General features: G+C 52.5%; 13 protein-coding genes across 13 annotated transcripts; 10 read left to right on the top strand and 3 right to left on the bottom strand.

The window, feature by feature from the left end:
* Positions 1–1479: 1479 nt before the first annotated feature.
* PG997_010744 (uncharacterized protein) lies at positions 1480–3579 on the top strand (the record flags this gene model as incomplete). Its single annotated transcript, XM_066815059.1, has 4 exons — positions 1480–1578; positions 1629–2374; positions 2441–2910; positions 2969–3579. The coding sequence occupies 4 exons, from the start codon at positions 1480–1482 to the stop codon at positions 3577–3579; spliced, it is 1926 nt and encodes a 641-aa protein (XP_066664349.1).
* A 756-nt stretch (positions 3580–4335) lies between these two features.
* On the top strand, positions 4336–5400 carry PG997_010743 (uncharacterized protein; the record flags this gene model as incomplete). The annotated part of the gene is made up of 1 exon (XM_066815058.1): positions 4336–5400. The coding sequence occupies one exon, from the start codon at positions 4336–4338 to the stop codon at positions 5398–5400; it is 1065 nt and encodes a 354-aa protein (XP_066664348.1).
* Positions 5401–8541: 3141 nt separating this feature from the next.
* Positions 8542–9975, top strand: PG997_010742 (uncharacterized protein; the record flags this gene model as incomplete). Its single annotated transcript, XM_066815057.1, has 4 exons — positions 8542–8722; positions 8794–8814; positions 9163–9197; positions 9532–9975. The coding sequence occupies 4 exons, from the start codon at positions 8542–8544 to the stop codon at positions 9973–9975; spliced, it is 681 nt and encodes a 226-aa protein (XP_066664347.1).
* Positions 9976–10437: 462 nt separating this feature from the next.
* PG997_010741 (tRNA selenocysteine-associated protein 1) lies at positions 10438–11178 on the top strand (the record flags this gene model as incomplete). Its single annotated transcript, XM_066815056.1, has 2 exons — positions 10438–10773; positions 10942–11178. The coding sequence occupies 2 exons, from the start codon at positions 10438–10440 to the stop codon at positions 11176–11178; spliced, it is 573 nt and encodes a 190-aa protein (XP_066664346.1).
* Positions 11179–11951: 773 nt separating this feature from the next.
* Positions 11952–12312, bottom strand: PG997_010740 (uncharacterized protein; the record flags this gene model as incomplete). The annotated part of the gene is made up of 2 exons (XM_066815055.1): positions 11952–12013; positions 12069–12312. 2 exons carry the CDS (start codon positions 12310–12312, stop codon positions 11952–11954), a joined length of 306 nt encoding a protein of 101 aa, XP_066664345.1.
* Positions 12313–12371: 59 nt separating this feature from the next.
* Positions 12372–12629, top strand: PG997_010739 (uncharacterized protein; the record flags this gene model as incomplete). Its single annotated transcript, XM_066815054.1, has 1 exon — positions 12372–12629. The coding sequence occupies one exon, from the start codon at positions 12372–12374 to the stop codon at positions 12627–12629; it is 258 nt and encodes an 85-aa protein (XP_066664344.1).
* Positions 12630–13070: 441 nt separating this feature from the next.
* Positions 13071–13346, top strand: PG997_010738 (uncharacterized protein; the record flags this gene model as incomplete). Its single annotated transcript, XM_066815053.1, has 1 exon — positions 13071–13346. One exon carries the CDS (start codon positions 13071–13073, stop codon positions 13344–13346), a length of 276 nt encoding a protein of 91 aa, XP_066664343.1.
* Positions 13347–13379: 33 nt separating this feature from the next.
* Positions 13380–13631, top strand: PG997_010737 (uncharacterized protein; the record flags this gene model as incomplete). Its single annotated transcript, XM_066815052.1, has 1 exon — positions 13380–13631. The coding sequence occupies one exon, from the start codon at positions 13380–13382 to the stop codon at positions 13629–13631; it is 252 nt and encodes an 83-aa protein (XP_066664342.1).
* A 1372-nt stretch (positions 13632–15003) lies between these two features.
* PG997_010736 (uncharacterized protein) lies at positions 15004–15327 on the bottom strand (the record flags this gene model as incomplete). Its single annotated transcript, XM_066815051.1, has 1 exon — positions 15004–15327. One exon carries the CDS (start codon positions 15325–15327, stop codon positions 15004–15006), a length of 324 nt encoding a protein of 107 aa, XP_066664341.1.
* Positions 15328–16109: 782 nt separating this feature from the next.
* Positions 16110–17453, top strand: PG997_010735 (uncharacterized protein; the record flags this gene model as incomplete). The annotated part of the gene is made up of 3 exons (XM_066815050.1): positions 16110–16255; positions 16925–17189; positions 17250–17453. The coding sequence occupies 3 exons, from the start codon at positions 16110–16112 to the stop codon at positions 17451–17453; spliced, it is 615 nt and encodes a 204-aa protein (XP_066664340.1).
* Positions 17454–17785: 332 nt separating this feature from the next.
* On the top strand, positions 17786–18022 carry PG997_010734 (uncharacterized protein; the record flags this gene model as incomplete). Its single annotated transcript, XM_066815049.1, has 1 exon — positions 17786–18022. The coding sequence occupies one exon, from the start codon at positions 17786–17788 to the stop codon at positions 18020–18022; it is 237 nt and encodes a 78-aa protein (XP_066664339.1).
* Positions 18023–18851: 829 nt separating this feature from the next.
* PG997_010733 (uncharacterized protein) lies at positions 18852–19621 on the top strand (the record flags this gene model as incomplete). Its single annotated transcript, XM_066815048.1, has 3 exons — positions 18852–18871; positions 19257–19414; positions 19461–19621. 3 exons carry the CDS (start codon positions 18852–18854, stop codon positions 19619–19621), a joined length of 339 nt encoding a protein of 112 aa, XP_066664338.1.
* Positions 19622–19884: 263 nt separating this feature from the next.
* PG997_010732 (uncharacterized protein) lies at positions 19885–20397 on the bottom strand (the record flags this gene model as incomplete). Its single annotated transcript, XM_066815047.1, has 2 exons — positions 19885–19933; positions 20108–20397. The coding sequence occupies 2 exons, from the start codon at positions 20395–20397 to the stop codon at positions 19885–19887; spliced, it is 339 nt and encodes a 112-aa protein (XP_066664337.1).
* Between the last annotated feature and the right edge of the window lie 370 nt (positions 20398–20767).

Here is a 20767-nt window from a genome sequence, read left to right as displayed (position 1 = left end):
TAATCGATGTTTGAAGTTGGCTGGATATAGTTCGTGGTTTGAAGTCGGGAACGTGCTTGGAAATACCTTCAGCCAATCACATCCACGGAATTGACCCCGACTAGAAAGCAGCAAACAGTCGGGCTGCGGCCACTAAGCGGACTTGGACTAGCCTGCCCTCAGACTGCGGGCACTAAGCGCCTTTGGCTAAGCCCAGTCTTTCAGAGCCTGCCCAATTTCTAGGTGCAGTCTCGGGCCTCTGTCATTTTGCTTCATGTAACTTCTCAGAGTCGGAGAAGAAATGACACCTACTGCTCAACCCAGGACACGCTACATCAATCAAAACAGTAGTAGGCATAGCTTGCCACAATTCTGCATTTTCATGTTTGACTGTGGCATGCTTTGATGTTCTGTAGTGGAAGGTTCCTAGACCAAGGAGGCGCCGACAGACCGGTGCGACTGGTATGACGTTGCATCTTGTACTCCCGCTACAGACTACCAGCCTGCGGAACTTGATCAAAAACTTGATATTGAAGTTCATGTTAGTCTGATGATGAGCTGCAGGAGTCTGTACATGGACAAAACTAGCAGCTACCGACATGTATCGGCCTTGCGGAAATCCACCTTGGTGTCTCACTTCAATAGGAATGGAAGCAAAACATTTACTTCCAGCGTATATTCAACTTCGCACCTCTCAGGCTGTTGAATGAATTGCTTGTCCAGCGACAACCTCGACCGCCAACGCTCAAATTCTGTTGCAGCCACTACAGTCATCTGTGAGTTCAAATATGGCAAATCCGGCAACTGATGTACGTATTGATAAGTCTGTAACCGTGACCATGGTGCATTGGAATATTGGACGAAGGTACTACATGCGTTCACTGCTACTACCGTGGATGCGCGTGGGGGGAGGGGCATTTTGGGTAGCCCCGTTTGGCCTGGCCGCTTACGGTTGCCTACTGCCAAGCGCATGCGATTGACATCTGTGAACCGTTGCTTCCCCAAGATTTCGAGCTTTCAAGGACGAAGTTGTCAGTAACGAGGCTACCACTTTTCCCATGGTTCATAAATGTCAACATTGAAGGCAGGCAGTGTCACACCGGCCCCACAAGCTTTCTTTATTTGGTTGCCGGCAATGGCCTAGGCTCAGCTTGCAGAAGATCGGCAAGGCAGCAACACGCATGCATCGGGCAACTGCATTTTTGACGAATAACAGTCTCCCATCGAAGTTTCGGTCCGTTGAAAGGATTCATGTAGGACTAATTGTGTCACGGCGAGACGGTTGCCTCGAAGCTAGGCTGGCATGATGTTGACCAATCTGTACGCCGCAGGCAACCAAGTAGGTAGTTAGCCATCACCTTCCCACTCGCGACCGAATCCTCTCCAACTATATAAACCACGAAGTAAACACCATTCTAAGAACTTCAAAGTGTATCTGTGCAACACCAGACTTCCATATCTGCTATCAACTTTGGTTACTAGAGAATTTGATCATTCATCATGACGGCAAATACCGAATCCGACTCACAGCCTGACGCTGACGCAGCTGTATCGCAGACCGAGCCTAAGCAGAGCCAAGAAGTCGCCAAGAAGCCCACTGTACCAGCTGGTTCTCTGAGCGACGTCAAGAACATCTACAAGTCCCCAAGGACAAGGATGGCGACTGGACCTGGGTCAACAAATACCCCGAGGACGCCGAGGACGCAGCCGAGAACGCAGAGACGGCCCAGTATGCGGTTCTCGTTCGCAACATCAAGAGCCCCGACAGCCGGAAGAAACTCGAGGCCCATTCCATCGTCGTACAGAGCCCCTGGCTGAAGACGGCCCTTGGAGAGATTCTCGAAGACTATCCCGGCGTCGCATGCGAGCTTGAGCGGCTGATCTTTGAGGCGCCATTCAAGCCTTTCGTGCATCGCTGGAAGGACTTTGCCAAGTACAGGGAGCGCGAGAATCTCGACGACACCACCAAGGAGCACCTCACGATCCTTCACAACATCTTGCAGTATGAAATCGGCGACAGCATCAAGGTCTTCGAGGACTATGTTGAGAAAGGGGTGGTTACCTTTGAGAACCTGTGGATGGTCTTCCAGCCCGGTGCTCCCCTCTTGGCCGCATATAAGGGACCGCTCTCGGCCTTCGAACTCGAAGACACTGAGTATATGGAGAACCGCTGTGGCAAGTTCCTGCGATTGAGCACCGACTGCATCGACTACGATGGCAAGACATTTGGGAGATGCCGGGAGAATATGGATATCCCGGACTTCGTTGGAACCAAGAAGATCGTGGAGCTTCCAGCATACCCTTTTGCTTTCCATCCTCGCCCAGATGAGATCAGGGAATCGTTGATCAAGAGGGGCCAACTCTTCGAGGACCTTGCTGGCCATCACTACAAAGCGTAAGATACTTCCCCCACTTTGGCGGTTCCCAGAACTGCGGATATGGGTCGCTAACATATTGATAGTTACTCAGGGACGGCCATCACCTGGGACCGTGAGAGTAACGAGCTGCCCATCGAAGTTTCGGGCCGCATAGTTGTGGACATCGGATCGTTCAATCGGTTCAGCCACATCAACTACATGCGCCAGCGACGTCTGAGAGACTGGAAGCCCAGGGACCAGCTGCTTCTTGCCAGCATGGAGAGTCATGCCAACGGTGGTGGCCAGAATGACGGCAAACTGAAGCTCAGCCCGTACTACAAGATGCTTGCTCGAAGCCGCACCAGCGGCTACTCCCTCAAGTTGAAGAAGTGGCTCGACTTCTTTGTGGAGCAGGTTGGCGACATCAAGTTCAGCGACGATGCATTCGATAAACTGGTGTTGCCTGATGACCAGAAGGAGCTCATCATGGCTTTCTCGGAGTCTCAGCTCCAGGGATGTGCTTTTGATGATGTCATCTCGGGCAAAGGCAAGGGTGTTATCTGCTTACTCTCAGGTAAGTGCTTCTTCCCCACATGGCTCTTGAATTTGATTACTGACAACCGGTACTCCAGGCTCCCCCGGTGTAGGCAAAACCTTAACCGCCGAAGCTGTCGCCGAGAACCTCCGTGTCCCCCTTCACACCCTCTCCTCGGGCGACCTGGGCTCGGAGCCGTACGAGGTAGAGCAGAGCCTGTCGCGAATTCTAGAACTCGTGGCGCGCTGGGACGCGATCCTGCTGCTTGACGAGTGCGACGTCTTCCTCGAGGCCCGCTCGAGCCACGACCTCGAGCGCAACAAGGTCGTCTCCATCTTCCTGCGCACGCTCGAGTACTACGAGGGCATCCTCTTCATGACCACCAACCGCGTCGACAACATCGACCCGGCGTTCCAGTCGCGTATCCACGTCTCGCTTGAGTACCCGGATCTCACGCCGGCTTCGCGTCGGCTGGTTTGGCAGAACTTCTTGGCGGCGGCGGCAAATGGTGCCAAGAGTGCGGCGACAGAGCTATCTGATGCGGACTTGGACGACCTTTCGGCGCTTGATCTCAATGGAAGGCAGATCAAGAACATCTTGAAGACGGCGCAGCTGTTGGCTTCGCGCAAGAAGACACCGCTACGGCGCTCTTTCATTGATACGATTCTTGCTATTGAGAAGCGTCGGCCTGAGGTGCAGCACAATTAGTTACATGCAGCAGGAAGTCAATCCTGATTCTGAGAAGTCAAGGTCAGGATTCAATATACTCAAGTGGTGGTTTGGTCTCTCTGTATTCACTTAGAGAATTAGCATGCGTTTTAGCTACTGAATTGCAGGGTACCTAGGCTACAGGTAACCCCAAGCTATGATTGAACATTTGCATTTGAGAAACGAGCATGCCATGCAGTGGATGTGACTTGGTTGAAACAGTGACTCCTCGTGCAATTGCTTTTGCGGAGTGCATTAGTTTCCTACCATGCGGCAAGGGATAATTCAATTCAGTTGCTTTTGACTTGGCACCACAGACCACAGAAGCAAGTGAACCTTCGGAGGCGAGCCCCCGCATGGCAGGGGCCAAGCATTGAAAACCGTCCGGGCCTATTGCCAATGCGGAGATACTTTTGCCGTGGGGCCACATACATTGAATTTGCGCCAAAGAGATGCCGGTACATGCGATCTGGCATGGGTGTAAATGCACCTACAGATGCAAGGTAGCATTCCCATATTGCGCCAAAATGCTGCATCCTGCATTGCCGTTCTAATGCCTCTGTCAATTGAGATCCTTGGCCTTTTTCAATGCATATTTTCCTCCAATGGCTAGGTGCGCCATAGAGGAGAGGCAAAGTTAGGTTGGCTGCTTTTCAATACCGCAGACATGATATAAACCATGTTCAATTCCATATTCTAGAAGCTTATGTGGCCAACATCGAGTTGCTGGTGTTTCACAGTTCTTGTATCCTAGCAATGGTTAAACTTTCAATCTTCGGGGCCGTGCTCGCCCTTGCCTCCTCCGTTCGGGCCCAATGTGGGTCTGGAACCCCCGACGCTAAAGTGACGGGCTCGGGCAATTCCTTCACCGCAACCCGGGGCTCTAACACCGTGTACTCCGGCGGCGATTACCGAGCTGCAATCCAAGCGGCACTTGACTCCATCAGCAGTGGCCAGCGTGTTGCTGTCATGGCGTCTGGTTCAATTGGTGCCAGCACTATTAGCATTTCTAGTGGGAAGACATTCGAAGGTTGCGGCACCATCAACACGGGCTGGAACACTGGCAAAGGCGCAATTGAATCTCTTAACACCGATGGTGTCAAGATTCCTTACCTGACTATGACTGGCGGTCCCTACTTTGGTCTGCGGTTCCATGGTGTCCGTGACTTGACTTTGGGTCAGATTGTCATGAACTTTGACACAGGCCTGGGGATTCGATTTGACAGAGATGCACCATGGAACTACAATGTCAAGATCGACAGTGTACGGGTCACGGGTGCTGGCAGCCACGCCGTCGAGACATTCAACATCGACGGCCTGGAGATCGGACAGGTGATTGCACGCAACGTGGGCGAGTCCGGACTGCTGATCCAGACCTCCCGCAACGTGCGCGTGGGCCTGGTGGACGGCGACAACGTCGCCAAGGGCACCGGCTACGCCACCCTGCGCTTCGCCAACAACAACGGCCAGAACGAGAACGGCAACTACAACACCAACGTCTACGTGGATAAAGTCGTCTCGCGCGGCGGCGGGCGCGGCGTCTTCTGCGTCTCGCAGTCGGGCGGCGCCGTCATCACCTCGGTCGACTTGGCCAACAACGGCAACAACGCGATCCTGATCGAGAACTGCTACAACTTGTCCATCCGCGGCGGCACGGTGAACGGCGGGGGCGAGGTCCGGCTCTCGGCGCGGAACGAGTTTCCTAACAATAAGGATATTTGGATTACGCTCACTGTCAACGGGGCTTCGGTGCGGGAGTCGCCTTGTGGGCAGAATGTTAATTGGAGCTTGTCGGGCAATGGGGCTAGGAATATTTGCTAGGCGTGGGAGATATGAGTTCTTGAGAAGCACACTTTTGGATATAAGGGAACTTTGGAAGGGGTAGTACATATTGCCACATGCCTTCCTGTCTACTTGCTTCTTGATTCACTCCAGCATGCCAGCAGAAGCAAATGGCTCAAATAGAGTAAATACCACAGCTAGGTAGCACCGTAGCCTGTTCAATTGAATGGTATTCCAATTGCACCGAATGCCAGAAGGCCCGGAGCTAGAATATGAAGGTCAGAATTGGTCAAAAATGTATGGAATATGGTCCCATATCTTGCTGCCTATGGAACTACTGTATGTTTGAGCGTACAACAAGACCGCACGATGCACAGTACGCGGATTCTGTACAAGAGTCTTTTGTCAATGCGTCGTCTTACTTGACAGAACTTTGTACGGTGGTTGGCCATTGATGTGTTCCATAGCGTTTTGTACCTAAACCATGCTGAGTCATTGCAAAGTGATCATAGGAGGGATTATATTAGCATACGATATGTTCACTGCTTCCCGCCAGACCATGATATCCTAGTTGATGCTTAGATAGAGCTGGTTCCTGTTTAATCATTGCCGTAGAATTGTAATCAAACTCGTAGCAACTGAATCTCTTGGGCTGGCTGCTGTAGGCGGCCACCAGAGACTTATACGCAAGACCTTCGCCCGCATCAAGCCAAAATATCTAGCTTGCCCCAGCCACTGTACGCCCATCAACACCGAAAACTACCAAGTAACCTATCTCCTCCAGCGCCTTCCTCCCCGCGCTTGGGCCACCCAGCTGCCTAAATAATTATACAACCCCCTGCCGTCGGCGTACGCGCCAAGTGAGCGACTCGTCACGAAACCCTCGGATACCAATAGTCCTCGCAGGAAGAGTGCTCTTCTACAGGATCATCCTTCTGCCGCCTGTCCCTGAATAGCCCTAGGTATTTGGCTTTGCCCTAAAGACGCCTGTCCCCATTGCAAATCCTCACACAGCCAGGAGTTAAGTTAGGTTCAAAACAGAAACACCGATTCTTCTTTGACTTCCTGCCCTTCTGCAAGATTTCTTTTCCACAACGACTGACACACACAATCGACATGGCGCTAATCCCCAGCCTTCAGACAATCGGCGCTATCCACACAACCTTCCATGAAACAGGGACTTAAGTGCCTACCTCGTCACTTACCTTTCCCACAACCCTCTATCACTCTGCAACCTTCGTACTTCGTCATCTTCCTTCGCACATTTCAACTTCTCAACACCAAACCTCACACAACTCATCACTCACAATCGTCGATGTAATACCTACATCGACATAAAGAGATTACATAAGGTTAGTTCACACTCCTTCCTCTTTCTGTTCCTTCCTTCCATCTGCAACTGCTTCCATCACTATTACATACTTCCTTCTCCTTCTGGATATCGCGCCACTTGACGCTCACATTGTTTCTCACCTTCGACTTTCTCAGTTGCCTTTTCCATCTACACATCTAGTCATGACGCTCATGACGTTCTTTCCCTCCAACACAACAACATCGCATCCTCAATCAGCAACCTTCCCACCAAGCCACATGTTTATTCCCTCTCCCATCAACACATCCCATTTGATCAGGTTGCCTTATCGTCGCCAACTGGGAAGAGTGACCACAGTCATGAAGCCTCACTTGGTCGGCACAAGGTTGCTTTGTTGATCAAAGGTAGGAAGTGGCATCATTTCATCTCATCTCGCCGACGATCAAAGGTATAGGTTTCATCTCATGTCGCCGATATACCCAAACTATCCCTTCCATCCTATCTCGTCGATACCCTCAGCTATACACATCATCGCGCTTTGGCGACACCACTTGGTTGGCCCTTGGTGTCAAAGGTGCTCGTGGTTCATCTCGAAATTTTGCTCTCATTCAATTCCCCAGCCATATTTCAAAGAAGGTAATGAAGGAAGGCACAAACATACTGACAATTTCGCAGGGAAAGCACCAGCCATCTCCTCCAGAATATTTCTCCCACCAACTTCTTCCACAATTTTCGCTCGGGTTGGCCGGTGTGCCTCTTTCACCGGCTACATCCCTAGCACAGGGTGTGGCTTTCCGACGCCATGCCATGTACCGCGTCGTCGCTCACGATCCTCCGCGATCGCGTCATGTGGAGCCGGTTACAGATTCTGAGCAGACTTACCGGAGACGCTACGAGGTAGACCAGCGATCTATCTATGTCGGCAATCTTTCCGATATTGCCGTCTGAATCGCGAAGTCTGTCTTCTTGTTGGTCAGATTGGTAATGTTGTCAACGTTCAAGTCATCCGGAAGGAGGGTCGTCCAGGAATGTGTGAAGACATGAGGCAATACAAAGCAAGTTACACAGAGCCGGAATGGACGGACAATGAGGTAGGTGCTTCACTCTCATCCGCCTGAAGCTTTTCCTATATCAAGTTTCCTATCTTACCTTCTGACGCAATACTTCAACAGTATAGGAGGGCTCCAAATCGCTCACGTTCAGAGAGTGGCAGAGGAAACTTCTCATCATATCCTCTCTATTGTCTTGACCTTGCATCACTTTGCACTCAACTCTCTCCCCAAACCCTGAATCCTCTCCATTCTTCGAAATGTTGAATATCAACCCGCGAAGAACCCCATTCAGTCGCCGATAATCACATTTCAATCGCCGATGATCGCAGTTTCAGTCGTCGAAGAAGTCCTGGATCAGTGAATATCGGACGAAATTGCTTATTCGTCTGATGTTGCCATTCCCTCTGATTATACCCTTTCGTCTGATGTTATCCCTTCATCTCCTCCGACCCTTCCTTTCGACGCCAAGCTTCCTGACTAACGCAAAAAGGCAAGTCTGGTGGGCACCAAAGTCAGAACCAGCAGCAAAGGCAAGGAAGGAGCAGGAAGCAAGACAAGCCTTCTCTTCTTTCCCGCTGCCTGTGAACTCCTTCGTGGCAAGCATGCCAGCGGTGGACGCAATTCCTTTGCCTCCACATGTGTGCTGGGAGACCAGTGCTTTAGACTTCACTTTCTGCTTCTACTCCTACTCCTCAGCCACATCTCCTCTACATCTACCAACATGACAAAGACAATCCTCGAGACCTTGCAATACGTCTTCTTTGTCATCCTCCATTGCTCACCATCGTCTTCCACCTCACCCATCCACTCATCACCATGTCCGGTACCTTCACTGCCCGCGAGCAACAGCTCGCCATCATTGCCTGGGGATACTTCGAGACTGAGCCCAAGGGTTCCTGGTCGAGTTCAAGAACTATGACCTGGGGATCACGATGTTCAAGTGCCAAACATCAACCGTGGTTCAAAATTCCAGGAACTGCCTCATTGTTGACGTCGAGTGCGTGGTGGCTTATATGATCGCAAAGGCTTCTTCGAGTTTCTTCGAAGAAACTCTGGAAATCAAATTAGTATATATGTACTCTGAGATCTGTAAGTGGCATACAGCTCCTCTATTACTTACTTCATATAAATAGCGGTTCACTAACTATCTATTTTTTCCCTCGGATTTTCATCTCGAATCTCAATGACATATGTCTTGTCTTGGGAGACCTACCGAATCATCCCATTCAAGCCCCGAGTACTGTTTATGCTACAAGACCATGAACATCTTTCCCTTTTATGGTGGCGAGAACTCTTTGACTAGCCGTACAGCTGCGAGCCCAGCTGCTATGAGGCAAAGCATCTTCTTAATCCTGGAGGAGACTGAGAAGGAAAATGACGAGGAGCCACCATAGCTCTCTGATACCAGGACATATGACTTGCCTATTCTTTACGAAGACTGTGCGAAGGAAGGAAAGCCAGTCCCAGCCTATGTATTGATGGAGTTGACTCGATGCTTGCGATAAAGGTTACTCTGGCGAGATTTCTGTCATCCTTGGCAAGTATTAGCTCGTGGCAAAACTCCCCTCATAATGAATGCAATATGTCATTAGGAGGCGAGAACGCGATCAGCCCTCCAGTCCTTGTGGCTGACTGTCACGAGAACGGCTGCCAATGGTATACAACCGGGCGGAGAGGAAAAACAAACGAAATGTATGTCACACTATGCCAACGGCTCACACTCTTCTGATTTGTTCGCCAGAAGCAAGTAAGCAGCATACTACTTTTCACTTATCACTTGTCAAAATATGCTAATAAATTCTGCAGGTTACCTTGTGCGGCCACTGGGAGCCGCAGATGTTCGCCGGTCCGAACTGTGAGCATTTCCTCCATGAGCTCAGCAAAACCCACCATCTTTTGGCTTGGAAGAGCAGCGAGGACCCAGAAGCCGAGAAGGCCGTCCCCTTCGGCTGGCCGTACAGCTGGGGGAGCTTCTTTGCCAGACGAGACTTCAACGAACGTTGGCCGTTGACCTTTCTGGGTCAAAAGAAGGGGTTTCTTCAGGCGGTGTTGAGGGAATCTTGGCAACGACCTTACCACCAGCATGCCATCTGCCCCTCCTGCGCCCATGACGATGCAGGCCTGGTTCCCCTTTGGCAGTCCGAACTACGCGGCTGCGCCGTTCACGACATATGGTGTGGAAGGAAGGAGTTTTACCTCCTCACCCCAGCTACCTTCCTTCTTCCATGTCTTGGGTTGAGCTCTGCATGAGTTGCCGATCTTAAAATGCCGAAGCCTGTAGTTCGTCTTTGGACAATTTCTCGTTGCCGCCTTGAGAAAACGCTTCTCGTTGGGTTGGGGCGGTACTGTCGTTCCACATACGTACAGGTTTCGTGCAAACGAAAAGGGACCAAGAAACGTTTGACCACCCGAAAGTATGGGATTTTGAATCTTGACCACTTTCGTTGAGATTGCAGACCAAACGGCAGCTTACCAATCTCAACTTTATCCTGCCCACCCAGTCGGCCTCAAGATAGTGTTGGTGGATTTTGCACTGCCTTGGTCACAGGTCCTTGGCACAATGGCACTTGGATGAACAGTCTGTGCAACAACACTTGGCCAGAGGACCAGTAATTTGTTCTGTCGCTCAACAACAGGACAAGATATCGGCACGACTGGTCACCTTTCCTGCTCTGATCTCTGGGGCTGTTGGAGATATCTTCGGGGCAGGCTATGCTTGCTAAACGCGGCCTTGATCGCGTCTTCCGTCTCAACAGGACCTTGGGGGCGGCCTTGGACAGAGGCTTGGTCGACCGTCGCGATACCCGAAGCCCCGAATTCTCCATCTTCGATGGAGGAGACTTCGGCCACGAAGTCAACGGGTCTTTGGCTTGGTTGCTTTGTTCCAAGCGCCGCTTCCCATCCTGGGAGAGCACCAAGGATTTGAACCCCCGGACCAGCAAACCGGCCACTGGGGGTGGCCAATCCTGCGGCTACGACCTTGTGTGCTTCCCCTCCTGCAAGAGCGCAAGATCATGGGCCTCGGACCAGCAAACCGGCCACTCTGTGGTCTGTTTCCTTCCTGATCACATGGAATGACAAGTTTGGTTTTCATGTCAAGTCAACCAAGCAGCATGGGCGCCCTTTCCCAAGGGCTGATCATGCCGCTGGTCTCCTTCCCTGAGATCACCATCGTCATGTCTTGGGCTTGGCGCTACCCTGTAGCTTACCCTGTAGCTATGCCGAACGTTAGGGGCGTGCCCTTTTCAAGACAGACCAGCCGGATCGTCCCCTGCCAAGACCCCCGGCAAGGTCGTCAAGCGTGGCGGCCAGGGCAGCTCTGGTGGCAGAGCCAAGCGACCCAAGACCCAGCACGATGCCTATGACGACCTGGACGATATCGAGGATTTCGACATCATCAAGAAGGAGGAGGATGATGAGGACAAGAAGGTCATTTTCGTGGACGAGGCTTAGGTTTTCTCCCGGGCACAGAAATGGCAAGCAGCCTGCCTACATGGCTGGGGGTGTTTCCCCTCGTGCAACGGCGCCAGGATTGCCCACAGGCCATGCCCCCAGCCAATCCCGCGGCTAGGGGTTGTGTGCTTCCCTGCCTGCAAGAGTGCCAAGATTGGCCCCGGACCAGCAAACCGGCCATCTCCCCTGGTCAATCCCGCGGCTACGGGCTTGTCCGCTTCTCTGTCGAGCAGGAGCAACAGCGCACTCTGGTGAAGATGCAGGATGGTGTTGCTTGGCGATTTTGGTATCAGATATCTGTAAGTATGCGAGCTGTGACTTATTTTTTTGTTCCCTGTACCTTTCATTTTAGTTGCTGTTGTATTCATTAAATCCAAAAACTAACATTTTTCCTGACAGGCGTTGCCCACCATTCTATACGAGAAGCAAAGTGGAGCCGTACGTGCACGTAATTGAGCGGCACGAGAAGAGTCCAGAACGGCACGAGAAAAGAGCAAGGAGATACGCAACCGGGGCAGAGTGGTACGAGAGAGACGCAAACATAAAAACAAAAAATAAGAGAGAGAGAAAAGACTCAAAAGAGCGAGAGCCCTCAAGAGGCACAAAAGAAAAAAAAAGCATACACACACACACACATGATGAGACTGAGTATCTCAACCCCTTCAGTCACAATAATGATGTCAAGACACGAGGAGCAAAAGCATCAAGCTTCTTACTTGAGATGCTAATTTCAGGCCCTTGGAAAAAAGTAGCTACCACCACGTTGGCACTTCCTAGGAGTGCTCGACTTCGTTGAGTATGCCCGAGACTAGGGGCCGCGCTGCCTGCTCAAGATCTGGTAAGTCTCACTATCAGAGGAGTTCTACGCAAGCATGATGATCTCAACTAACTATTTCCAGGCTGGTCGTCGAATCTTCGGTTGCAGGATCCGTGTTGAGAGGAAGGAGAGCGTCGAGAGCCTTGACTGGGGATGTGCTCCGCATATCCTCCCACTGGTCCTGCCGCTGCATCCTGTGCGGCTTGATGCCACCTCCGCGCGATGCGCTTGCCAAAGGTCGGCTTCAAGGAAGCGGCATCTCCTCTGGGGATGCCAAATACGTCGATGCGACTGTTTTCGTAAGTGCTACCTTTCATCTTGTCATTGCACTGTTGAGACTATATGTTTACAAACAAGTATGATCACTTGACTAACTATGGCTGTTCAGGACTTCCTGGAGGATGTAGACGCCATTCCCTCTGACAAGGGCTGTGCCCACAGCCTGATTCAAGAGTGCCTCGAGGATATGATTGAGCTGCGGGAGTGGCTCTCGTGCGGTATCTCTCCCACCAACTTCTTCCACATTTTCTGTCGAAAAATGAAAGAGACAGAATCAAGAAAACGGCCCAACAACTGGCATCTGGACCCGTTGCTTCCCTTCAGCAATGGCAACCGGAACAGCAGCTTCACCTAGCACGCAAAGCCAGCCAGCCTGTGCTTCGTACCGTTGGATCTTCGCAGCCTCATCCTTCCTTCTCCGCCTCCCCGACCCCCCTACCCCTTCAAGTCGGGGGAGGCTTCCGTATCTTCATGCTGAGCTCGCGCTCCATGAAGGGTTTTGGAGAGAGAGGAAATAGTATGCAGGCAGGGTCTGCACTTGCACCGCACGTGTTACGTTTCTCGGTCGCACTTGGCATGTGCGAGAGCGTCTTGTTCCTCCCCGTCCCTATCAGGGACTGGGCCCTCGCCCAGCTGCAGATGTGGTTTGGAAGGAGTTTTCTTCCCTCACCAACTTCTTCCACAAATCTCTTGATTTGGGCCACAAGTGCGGCAAGATCACGGCCTGAGGCCCTGGCAGCCGGGCAAGGTCACTTGCAAGCCCTGCTGCCAAAAGGCAGACCCGAGTCACCGTGGCATGAAGAATGGCCATCATTACATCGCCAGCCATATCTCTTTCAAGCACAAGAAGGACGCCGCCTATCGCAAAGACCAGAGCAAACTCTTGGAAGATGGGGACGACGGAGATGATCTCGAGACCATCGAGACGCCTTCCAAGAAGGCCAAGAAAAGCGGCATCAAGAAGGAAGAGGACGACCTCGTCAAGAAGGTGGATCTGATGAAGGCCGGCAAGGTCTATGTCAAGAACGGCAGCGGACCCCCTGCAAAGAGAGAAACCGCACTCCGATGCTAGGCGGAGAGGCATCGGGATCTGGAGGAACAACAGATGAACCCGTCCTCGGACGAGTTTACAACCAAGAGAACGAAGGAGAAGGCGGCCCGCGTCGCATTCGCAGATTGGCTGGAGAGTGAGCTCGCCAACTACAACCTGAAAACAACGGCGAGTCAGCTGCCGCCGGCTCCTCTGGCCCTGGCTAAGCAGAAGGCTGGAGGAGCTAAGACTCCTGCCTCTAAGCGCGCCTCGAAGAAGCGTAAGCTGAAGGCCGCAGCCGCCGATGACGCTGGGGACGAGATTTGAATTTTCTCCCACCAACTTCTTCCACATGTTTCTCTGAAGCGCTCCAACAAGAAGCGCCAGGTAGACCAGAGCAAGAACTCGGGCGTGACCTACTGATGCTCCTGTGGATATAAACGGAGCGTTCGGAGCGTAGGTCACGCCCGACGCTTCTGTGGCTACAAACGAAGCGTTTGGAACAACTTCCTCGCGCACATCCGCGCCAGACATGGCTTCAAGGGCAGCTCTACCGCCATCAAAGGGTAGAGGTTTGCCGCCGATGCTCTGGCTGGCTTGGGAACCTCGTCAGGGACTCTGTCCCTGACCTGCCTCTGGGCATGACGTACGACGACGACCCTTTTACTGGGTACGCGGGACCTGCCATCTATAGCCCGTATGAAGCCCAGCAACGTGAGCAGCCGGAGCGAAGCGAACAACGGATGCGGCAGTCGCGAAGCAGCGTTACAACAACAACAACAACAACAACAACAATCAAAAAGAACGAGGGAACACCTCATATGTTCACGTCCTTGGCCGCTTGCCATTGCGGCAGGCGAAAAGACTGTCATCATATTGGGTTGTTCCCTCGTTCAAGATACTGCACACTCTCTGGGGGAAACGGGAACATAGAGCAGAGGGGGCGGTCATAACTGTTGCTCTCCCCAGCACCCGGCTGCCCCCCTCTGCGGCCACGATCAGGTGGCGTTGCCGCCTACCCACGCGGCACCGCAGAGGAGGAGGAGGAGGTGATGCTTAGCATCACTCATGTAAACCTCGAGTATGAGTGGATGGAACAGATTATGATGCTTTCCATGGGTCATACTCCTCCTCCTCCTATCCCAGGACTCCATTATAATCACGTCCCTGGGTTTTCCCGCCAACTTCTTCCACATGTTTTTCCCATCTGGGTTGAGTCGCCGCTGCCGACAAGAAGAGAGTCGAAGAGGACAAGAAGATCGCAAAGCACCTTGGCGTGCTGAAGGTGGAGAGCCTGCCTGTCGACTCCATCCCAATGAACAGGCTGAGCTCAAACCCCGTACTTGTTCAGCAAAAGTACCAACAGGTGCTTTTTTACATGCATCGAGCGATTTTCTTCTTTCGTTGGAGCAACGTTGGAACGTTGTTGGGAATTCGTTGAAACACCCCCAGTCATTGCGACGAGTTTTATGGTCCGAAGAGCATGGTAATTTTACCAGTTCACAGGCCTACTGCACCAGGTCAAGCATAATCAAATCAATATGTGCATGTACCATTCTATTGCCGGATTACCCTCTCAATAGCACAAGGTTACCGCACACTTCGGCATATCTCCACGACGATATTCTACTGGAGATTTCTGTTCTCGATGAGCTCCCCTTAGGACGCCTGCGTGGTAGGTTCAGTACCAGGTGGTGCATCACTCGGAGACCATCTTGCAAGCATGAGTCTTGGTCAGGACTGCCGGCCCAACTTCCCTCTGGGATAGTTGCTGCGAAGCGATGGGAAAATGCAGGAGCATGTGGAGAGAAGAGGCATGGACAACATGAAACGCCTTGTTGTGGAAGGCAAGGTAGAGATGCCCCCCGCCAGTGTCTGTGCTGGCAACCCTGCACACCTTGCTCGGGAAGAGCCTGGCCTCTACACGCCCCGGCGTGTTGAGAACATCAGCAACGACGCTGTGATCGGCTTTCCCTTTGCCCCCTTCAGTCACAATGATGATGTTTGTGAGCTTCATTGCCATGGAGGCGATGAACGTCGCGTCCGAACTTTGGAGATGCCCCCTCGCCCCTCGATTCGTGCTGCCAGCCCTGTCCGACGTGGTCTGGGTGAACGTGGCCTGTACACGCCCCGGCGTGTTGCGAATGTTGGCAACGACATTGCCACCAGCCTACCCTCGGTCCCTTCAGTCACAATGATGTATGCCAACGAGCCTGGGATGCCACCTCCAGAGAGGCGGCGTGCCACGCTTCGGCCACGATGCCATTCGTCGACGGGGTTGTGGGTGTTCGTCGTCATGTACACCGAGAACCAGGAGCAGTTTGTCCATGACCAACTTGCTCACCTCGAAGGAGTTCGGTCTTCCAGCGAAGCCCAAGGCCGATGCACGTGTGGTTTTGGGGGAATGGACTTGGAAAGCTGGCCTCAAGTATGAAGTCCTCCGGGAGCAGCTCAAGGACGAAGGCGTCAGCCCTTCTGGATGGAACTTCTTGAAAGGTTCTCCCGTCTTGGCGGTTCGGCAGGCTACAATGGCCGGAACCAATTGCGGCTTCGCCCAATTAGTTCATCGCCATGCTGCCGAGATGTCGAAATGGCGATCAATCAGATGCAAGGTTCCCACTGGGAACTCACGTTCTCGTCTGTTGTGGGGCCGTTCTCAGAACAACTCAGGCGCAGGTACTCCGTATCGCCCTGCAGTCTCTTCCCCCACTACCGTGGTGGTTAGAACCATATATGGGGGGAAGGGGGAGTTGATGCGAGACGCGAAGGACTGCCAAAACGGGAAGCAAGCGCAAAGCCACGGCCATGAAGTCCGAGGCCCAGGCCATCGTCACCGACGATGGAGATGATCTCGAGATCATCAAAACGCTTTCGAAGAAGGCTAAGACGAGCAGCGCCGAGAAGGAGGATGGCCTCGTCCACATGTCCGATATTAAGGAGCAGATTCACGAGTGGCTTGTCCCCCGAGTATTGGTATAATGGCAAGAGAACGGCCAGGATATCGACTATGTTCTTTTCGACACGGAGATTAATCTGGACTACTCTCCCATCGAGAACGGCACCCCTTCAACTGGCGCCAGGCTCTCAGATCCAAGGGCCAGATTTCAAATTTGAGCTCTTCCCGCTTCTGAGATTGTAGCAACTATCGGCTTTCTGGTTCACTGAGACGAGGAGAAACATCCTTTCTCTCACAATGTGCATCAAACATTACGTCGGATACCACTGCGGTCATCGCGACCCAGAGGGAACAGGTGGTAGGAGCAAGAAACACGATTGATTTGACTTTCAGTTAGGTAATTAAAACTATGATCTTGCCTGTTTTCCATGTTTTGTCTTAGACAACCACTAACTCGCGTATCCTAGAAGTCATTCGCCGATGATAGCCCATTCCTCGAACAACCTTAAAACAGGTTCCAGTTCGCTATGTTATTTCAAATCGCCGATTAGAAATCTTTGGCGTTATTCACCAACCGCCAAAGAAATAAATCAACCAAAAAGGGCGAGCAGGAGTCAATATGAGCTGATGCAATGTGAACTTTGTTACTTGCGTGACAATGCGACCGTGAAGGTTAGTGAACATATCATCTACTTCTAAATACATCGTTTCTAACAAGCAACAGGCTCCCCGTCTTCTTCGAGGCCTGCATGAAGTCAGCAAAGATGCTGGTGAAGGAGGTCACGAGCGCCATGAACTGGACCGCGTACCATGACCATTTCAGCTTCAAGAGCGAGCGCGCCTCCAAAGACGCCTTCGCCTTCATCTACAAGAAGCACGGCAACGTCCAGAACGCCATAGTCTCCTGCTTTGGGACCCCCAGCAAAACCGCCAACGGCGATGCCGACCCTGACAACAGTGACCCTGCCACCCCCAAGCCCAAGACCAAGGTATCTGCCAAGAAGACTACTACCAACACTGGCAGTAAGCTCATGGCTTGAACCATGAAGTCGGCTGCCCGCGCCGACGACAAAGACATCGACGACGACGACGATGACGACGATCATGAAGGCTTCGCCACTCCAGGTAAGAAGCTTGCTTGCTTCGAGGAAGCACCCAAGGTTGTCGAGCCCGAAGTTGAGGGGGACGCCGGCCTCACCGATGGCGATGTTCGCGGGGACAGCCCCTTGGGAGATGTGATCACTCCTCCGTGAGTAGATCTTTGTCTGGCGAGTGGACGTTATCTGCCTTAACGTCCGTTGAGGTGGAGGAGGTGAATTGGGACAAAGCCCATCGGTTGCCCCATACCCACAACCCCCTCCACCTCAGCAGTATCCGTACGGGGGGGGAAAAGGGTGACTCCGAAGATCTTCTATACGGTTCGTTGGCGCCTGCTGAGTGGAGCGGACGTGGAAATGGATTGGTGTTGGCACAGGGCGCAGATCGGAACATGATGCGCTTCTGGATACGGCAACAAAAGGGGCTCGGAGGTCTTGGAGAAACACGGGAGGCTCGCCAAACCAGCCCTAGCTGCTAGGACGAGGGTATGACACCAGGCAAGGCTAAAGACAGCCGGCCACCGTCGGCCTCTCTCGTGATCTCGGCGAGCGAAGCGTTTGGAACAACTTCCTCGCGCACATCGGCGCCAGACAGTCTGGGCGAGCACGACGGCGAGAACGACGAGTACGACAATGGCGGCGACGAGCACGGAGACGAGCACGACGAGGTGGCGCTTCCACCTTCCCCCTTTGATTTCTCTAGGGCCTCGGACTGGCCTTTATGAACCTTCGGCGGAGAAGAAGTCTAAGAGGCTGCATACCAAAGCAGACCCTACACTAGCCATGCAAGAGATGGAGCAACGGGGTGCCGCTTGCACCTTTCTCCTCTGAATTCTCCTGGCGTTGTTCACTGCTCTTCGAGAAACTGTGGAGTTTCTTCGGCGAGAAGAACAAGAAGGGCAAGCAATCGCCGAGGGCGGCGTGAATAACGAAGAACCTTTTGTAAGTCATTACTGATTACCCTGTCCCTTTATGCCAAGCTCGTTGCAACTCAAACTAACCAAATATCCAGGGCCATGATCTGCTAGACTTGCCGGTGCTACCGAGGCCGCTCCGGCTACTGCTGTTGGTTTGAGGCACAAGCACGAAGGGCGAGCATAATGACGACAGCGAGGTTTCTCAAATAGACTGTTTGGAAGAGGTTGAGCCGAGTAGCTGGATATAAAGACATTGGTAGCACGAAGAGCAGAATATACATGATTATTATTAACTATCTCGCCCCTCCTAGGCATGAGGTTTAAACTGCATCTATCTGACAGTGACATTTGTTGGCGTATGTTGCTCACCCCTCTAACCCATTGCTGGGTTAGTCTGTGAACTCTCCCTCTGAGGCGAGGTTGGCTGCAAGTTCGTCCCGGCCGCCGGCGTTGTTACCATACCCGAGAGCACTTGGTATTGTTGGTGCCAGCACGCTTCTCAGCGTGTGGCGGCGCCACCGGTGCCACCATCGGTCTAATCCAGGCCGCTGCTTGAAAAGATGAGTTAAGTTACAGCGCGTGGCGGTGCCACCGGTGCCGCCAACGGTCTGATCCAGGCCTCTGCTTGAAAAAGAAAATGAGTCAAGTTACCACTAGGTAAGTGCTAAAGAGTCTCCTTGGCATACTTGGAAACAATCATGGGTTAATATCTCAACAGGAGGGAAGGCCTCGATTTGACGCAGCACACAGTCTGTTGTTCGACTACCTGAATGCTGCGCTGAAGGAGGGGAGTTACTAGAAATACCCAAAGACGTCGAAAGGGCGCCGTCGAATAGCTTGAATATGGAATGACACAAGATGTTGAATAATTGAGGGCCTTAGAGGGCTCCCTGAGAGCCGATGGAAAGGTCACTTGCAGGTCTTGCAAAGAGGTAGGTGAATCATTGACATACATACTTATTCATACAGCAGCTAATTAAACTCCCAGGGTCACGAGTTGCCGGTGCCTCGAAGCGCAAGAGTGACCAAGATGAGTCCACAGTGCCCGCCAAGCGAAGCCGCGTGAGCAAACGAACCGCCTGAGAAAGAACAAGAAGGATGCCGTCGAGGACGAGGACGACGTCGAGGACGAGGACGAAATCGAGGACGGGGACGACAGCTCGCCGATAAGGCCCCCTTCAGCAGAACCTTTATCGAATGGTAAAGGTGCGGCTGCGTCCTGGAGAGGCTCTGGGCTCCGACCCAGTCCCGCGCGCCGTAAGCAGCAATAATCCTTTCAGGCGCCTCCAGGAGCAGCGCCGACTGCCGCAGCAGATTGTCACTGAGGCTGGCACACCTGATTCTCAGAAGAGTACGGAGCGCTTCCAGGAATTTGTCGACACTGGCGCCACCGTCTGGTCTCTATAGAGCCTCTTTTCAGCTGGGGAGAGGTACCGAGTAGCTCTCTCATTGAGCCAGAGCAACTGGGGAGAGTAAAGGTATAAAGGCCGGACATTTGGCATCTAGCATTGTTGGCAAAGGAAGCAGTGCTAATCATTGCTTGTTGGATCCACCAAAGACCCGTAAGAACAAGACGCAATGAGAAGCTGGAACAAACAGGTGCACCATCCATCTAGATGCCGGTGCAATCTAGCTATCGAGATTCACAGGCATTCAGGATCATTCCACCATCACGTCGCCAGACTCGAAAGGACAGTCCTCTTGGAGAAACGCTGTGGTCTGTTGGGGTTTCAGATGGTGGGGGTGACAAAGCTTGGATAAGGGTCGAGCTTCCTAAGAGTCACCAGACCCGAAGCACTGTATCCAAAGGAACCCGAAAAACCAGTAAGTATCTTGCATTCATCTCCTTTCTGGACCCTTACACTGTGTATATTAAAATACGCACCTACTTACACTGACCAGAGATCTTTCAGACACAGAGAACTCTCGCCGACAATGGATTCCTCTAACCCCTTCGGACGTTCCTCATCAGCAGATGTCATTGGCAGAAGCCCCCAACGCTTGATGCGCACCGCCAGCGCATATCCAAAGACTCGTGCCTTCTCACCGTCGCCATCGAGGCTCTGACTAGCATCGTCGGTATCGTGGCTCTGGCTGACATCGCCGACATCACCAGCATCGCTGCTATCAGGGCTCCGTACAATGTCGTTGTGGTAGTACTCTTCATCATCTCCATCATCCATGAGTGGGACGGCCGGAAGAGCTACCAGTCAGAGAGAGCTCTTGCCGGCAATGGATTCCTTCAACCCCTTTGGTCGCTCCTCGTCGGCAGGCGTCATCGGCAGAAGCCCCAACGCCTGATACGCACTGCCAGTGCTAAAGAGGAGAGAAGAGGCGTGCTGCACTCCGGCACTAGATCTCTGGGATCACACATGAACCTACATCATTTGTGGGCCACACAACATGAGTCACCCAGTACCTTGTCGAATGGGAGGGAATTGAAGGAGTTGTCTGAGGTATCCATCAGTCCTCGGCGAAAGGAGCACGTATCTGTCCTCCCGGCCGTGCCTGCTTCAACACGCGCCGGCCTGATGGAGATGACAAAAGGAACCC

This window comes from Apiospora hydei (assembly GCF_038363865.1).
Source record: "Apiospora hydei strain CBS 114990 chromosome Unknown utg000008l_segment0_segment0, whole genome shotgun sequence".
Lineage (NCBI taxonomy): Eukaryota > Fungi > Ascomycota > Sordariomycetes > Amphisphaeriales > Apiosporaceae > Apiospora > Apiospora hydei.
This window is presented reverse-complemented; position numbering and strand designations above follow the sequence as displayed.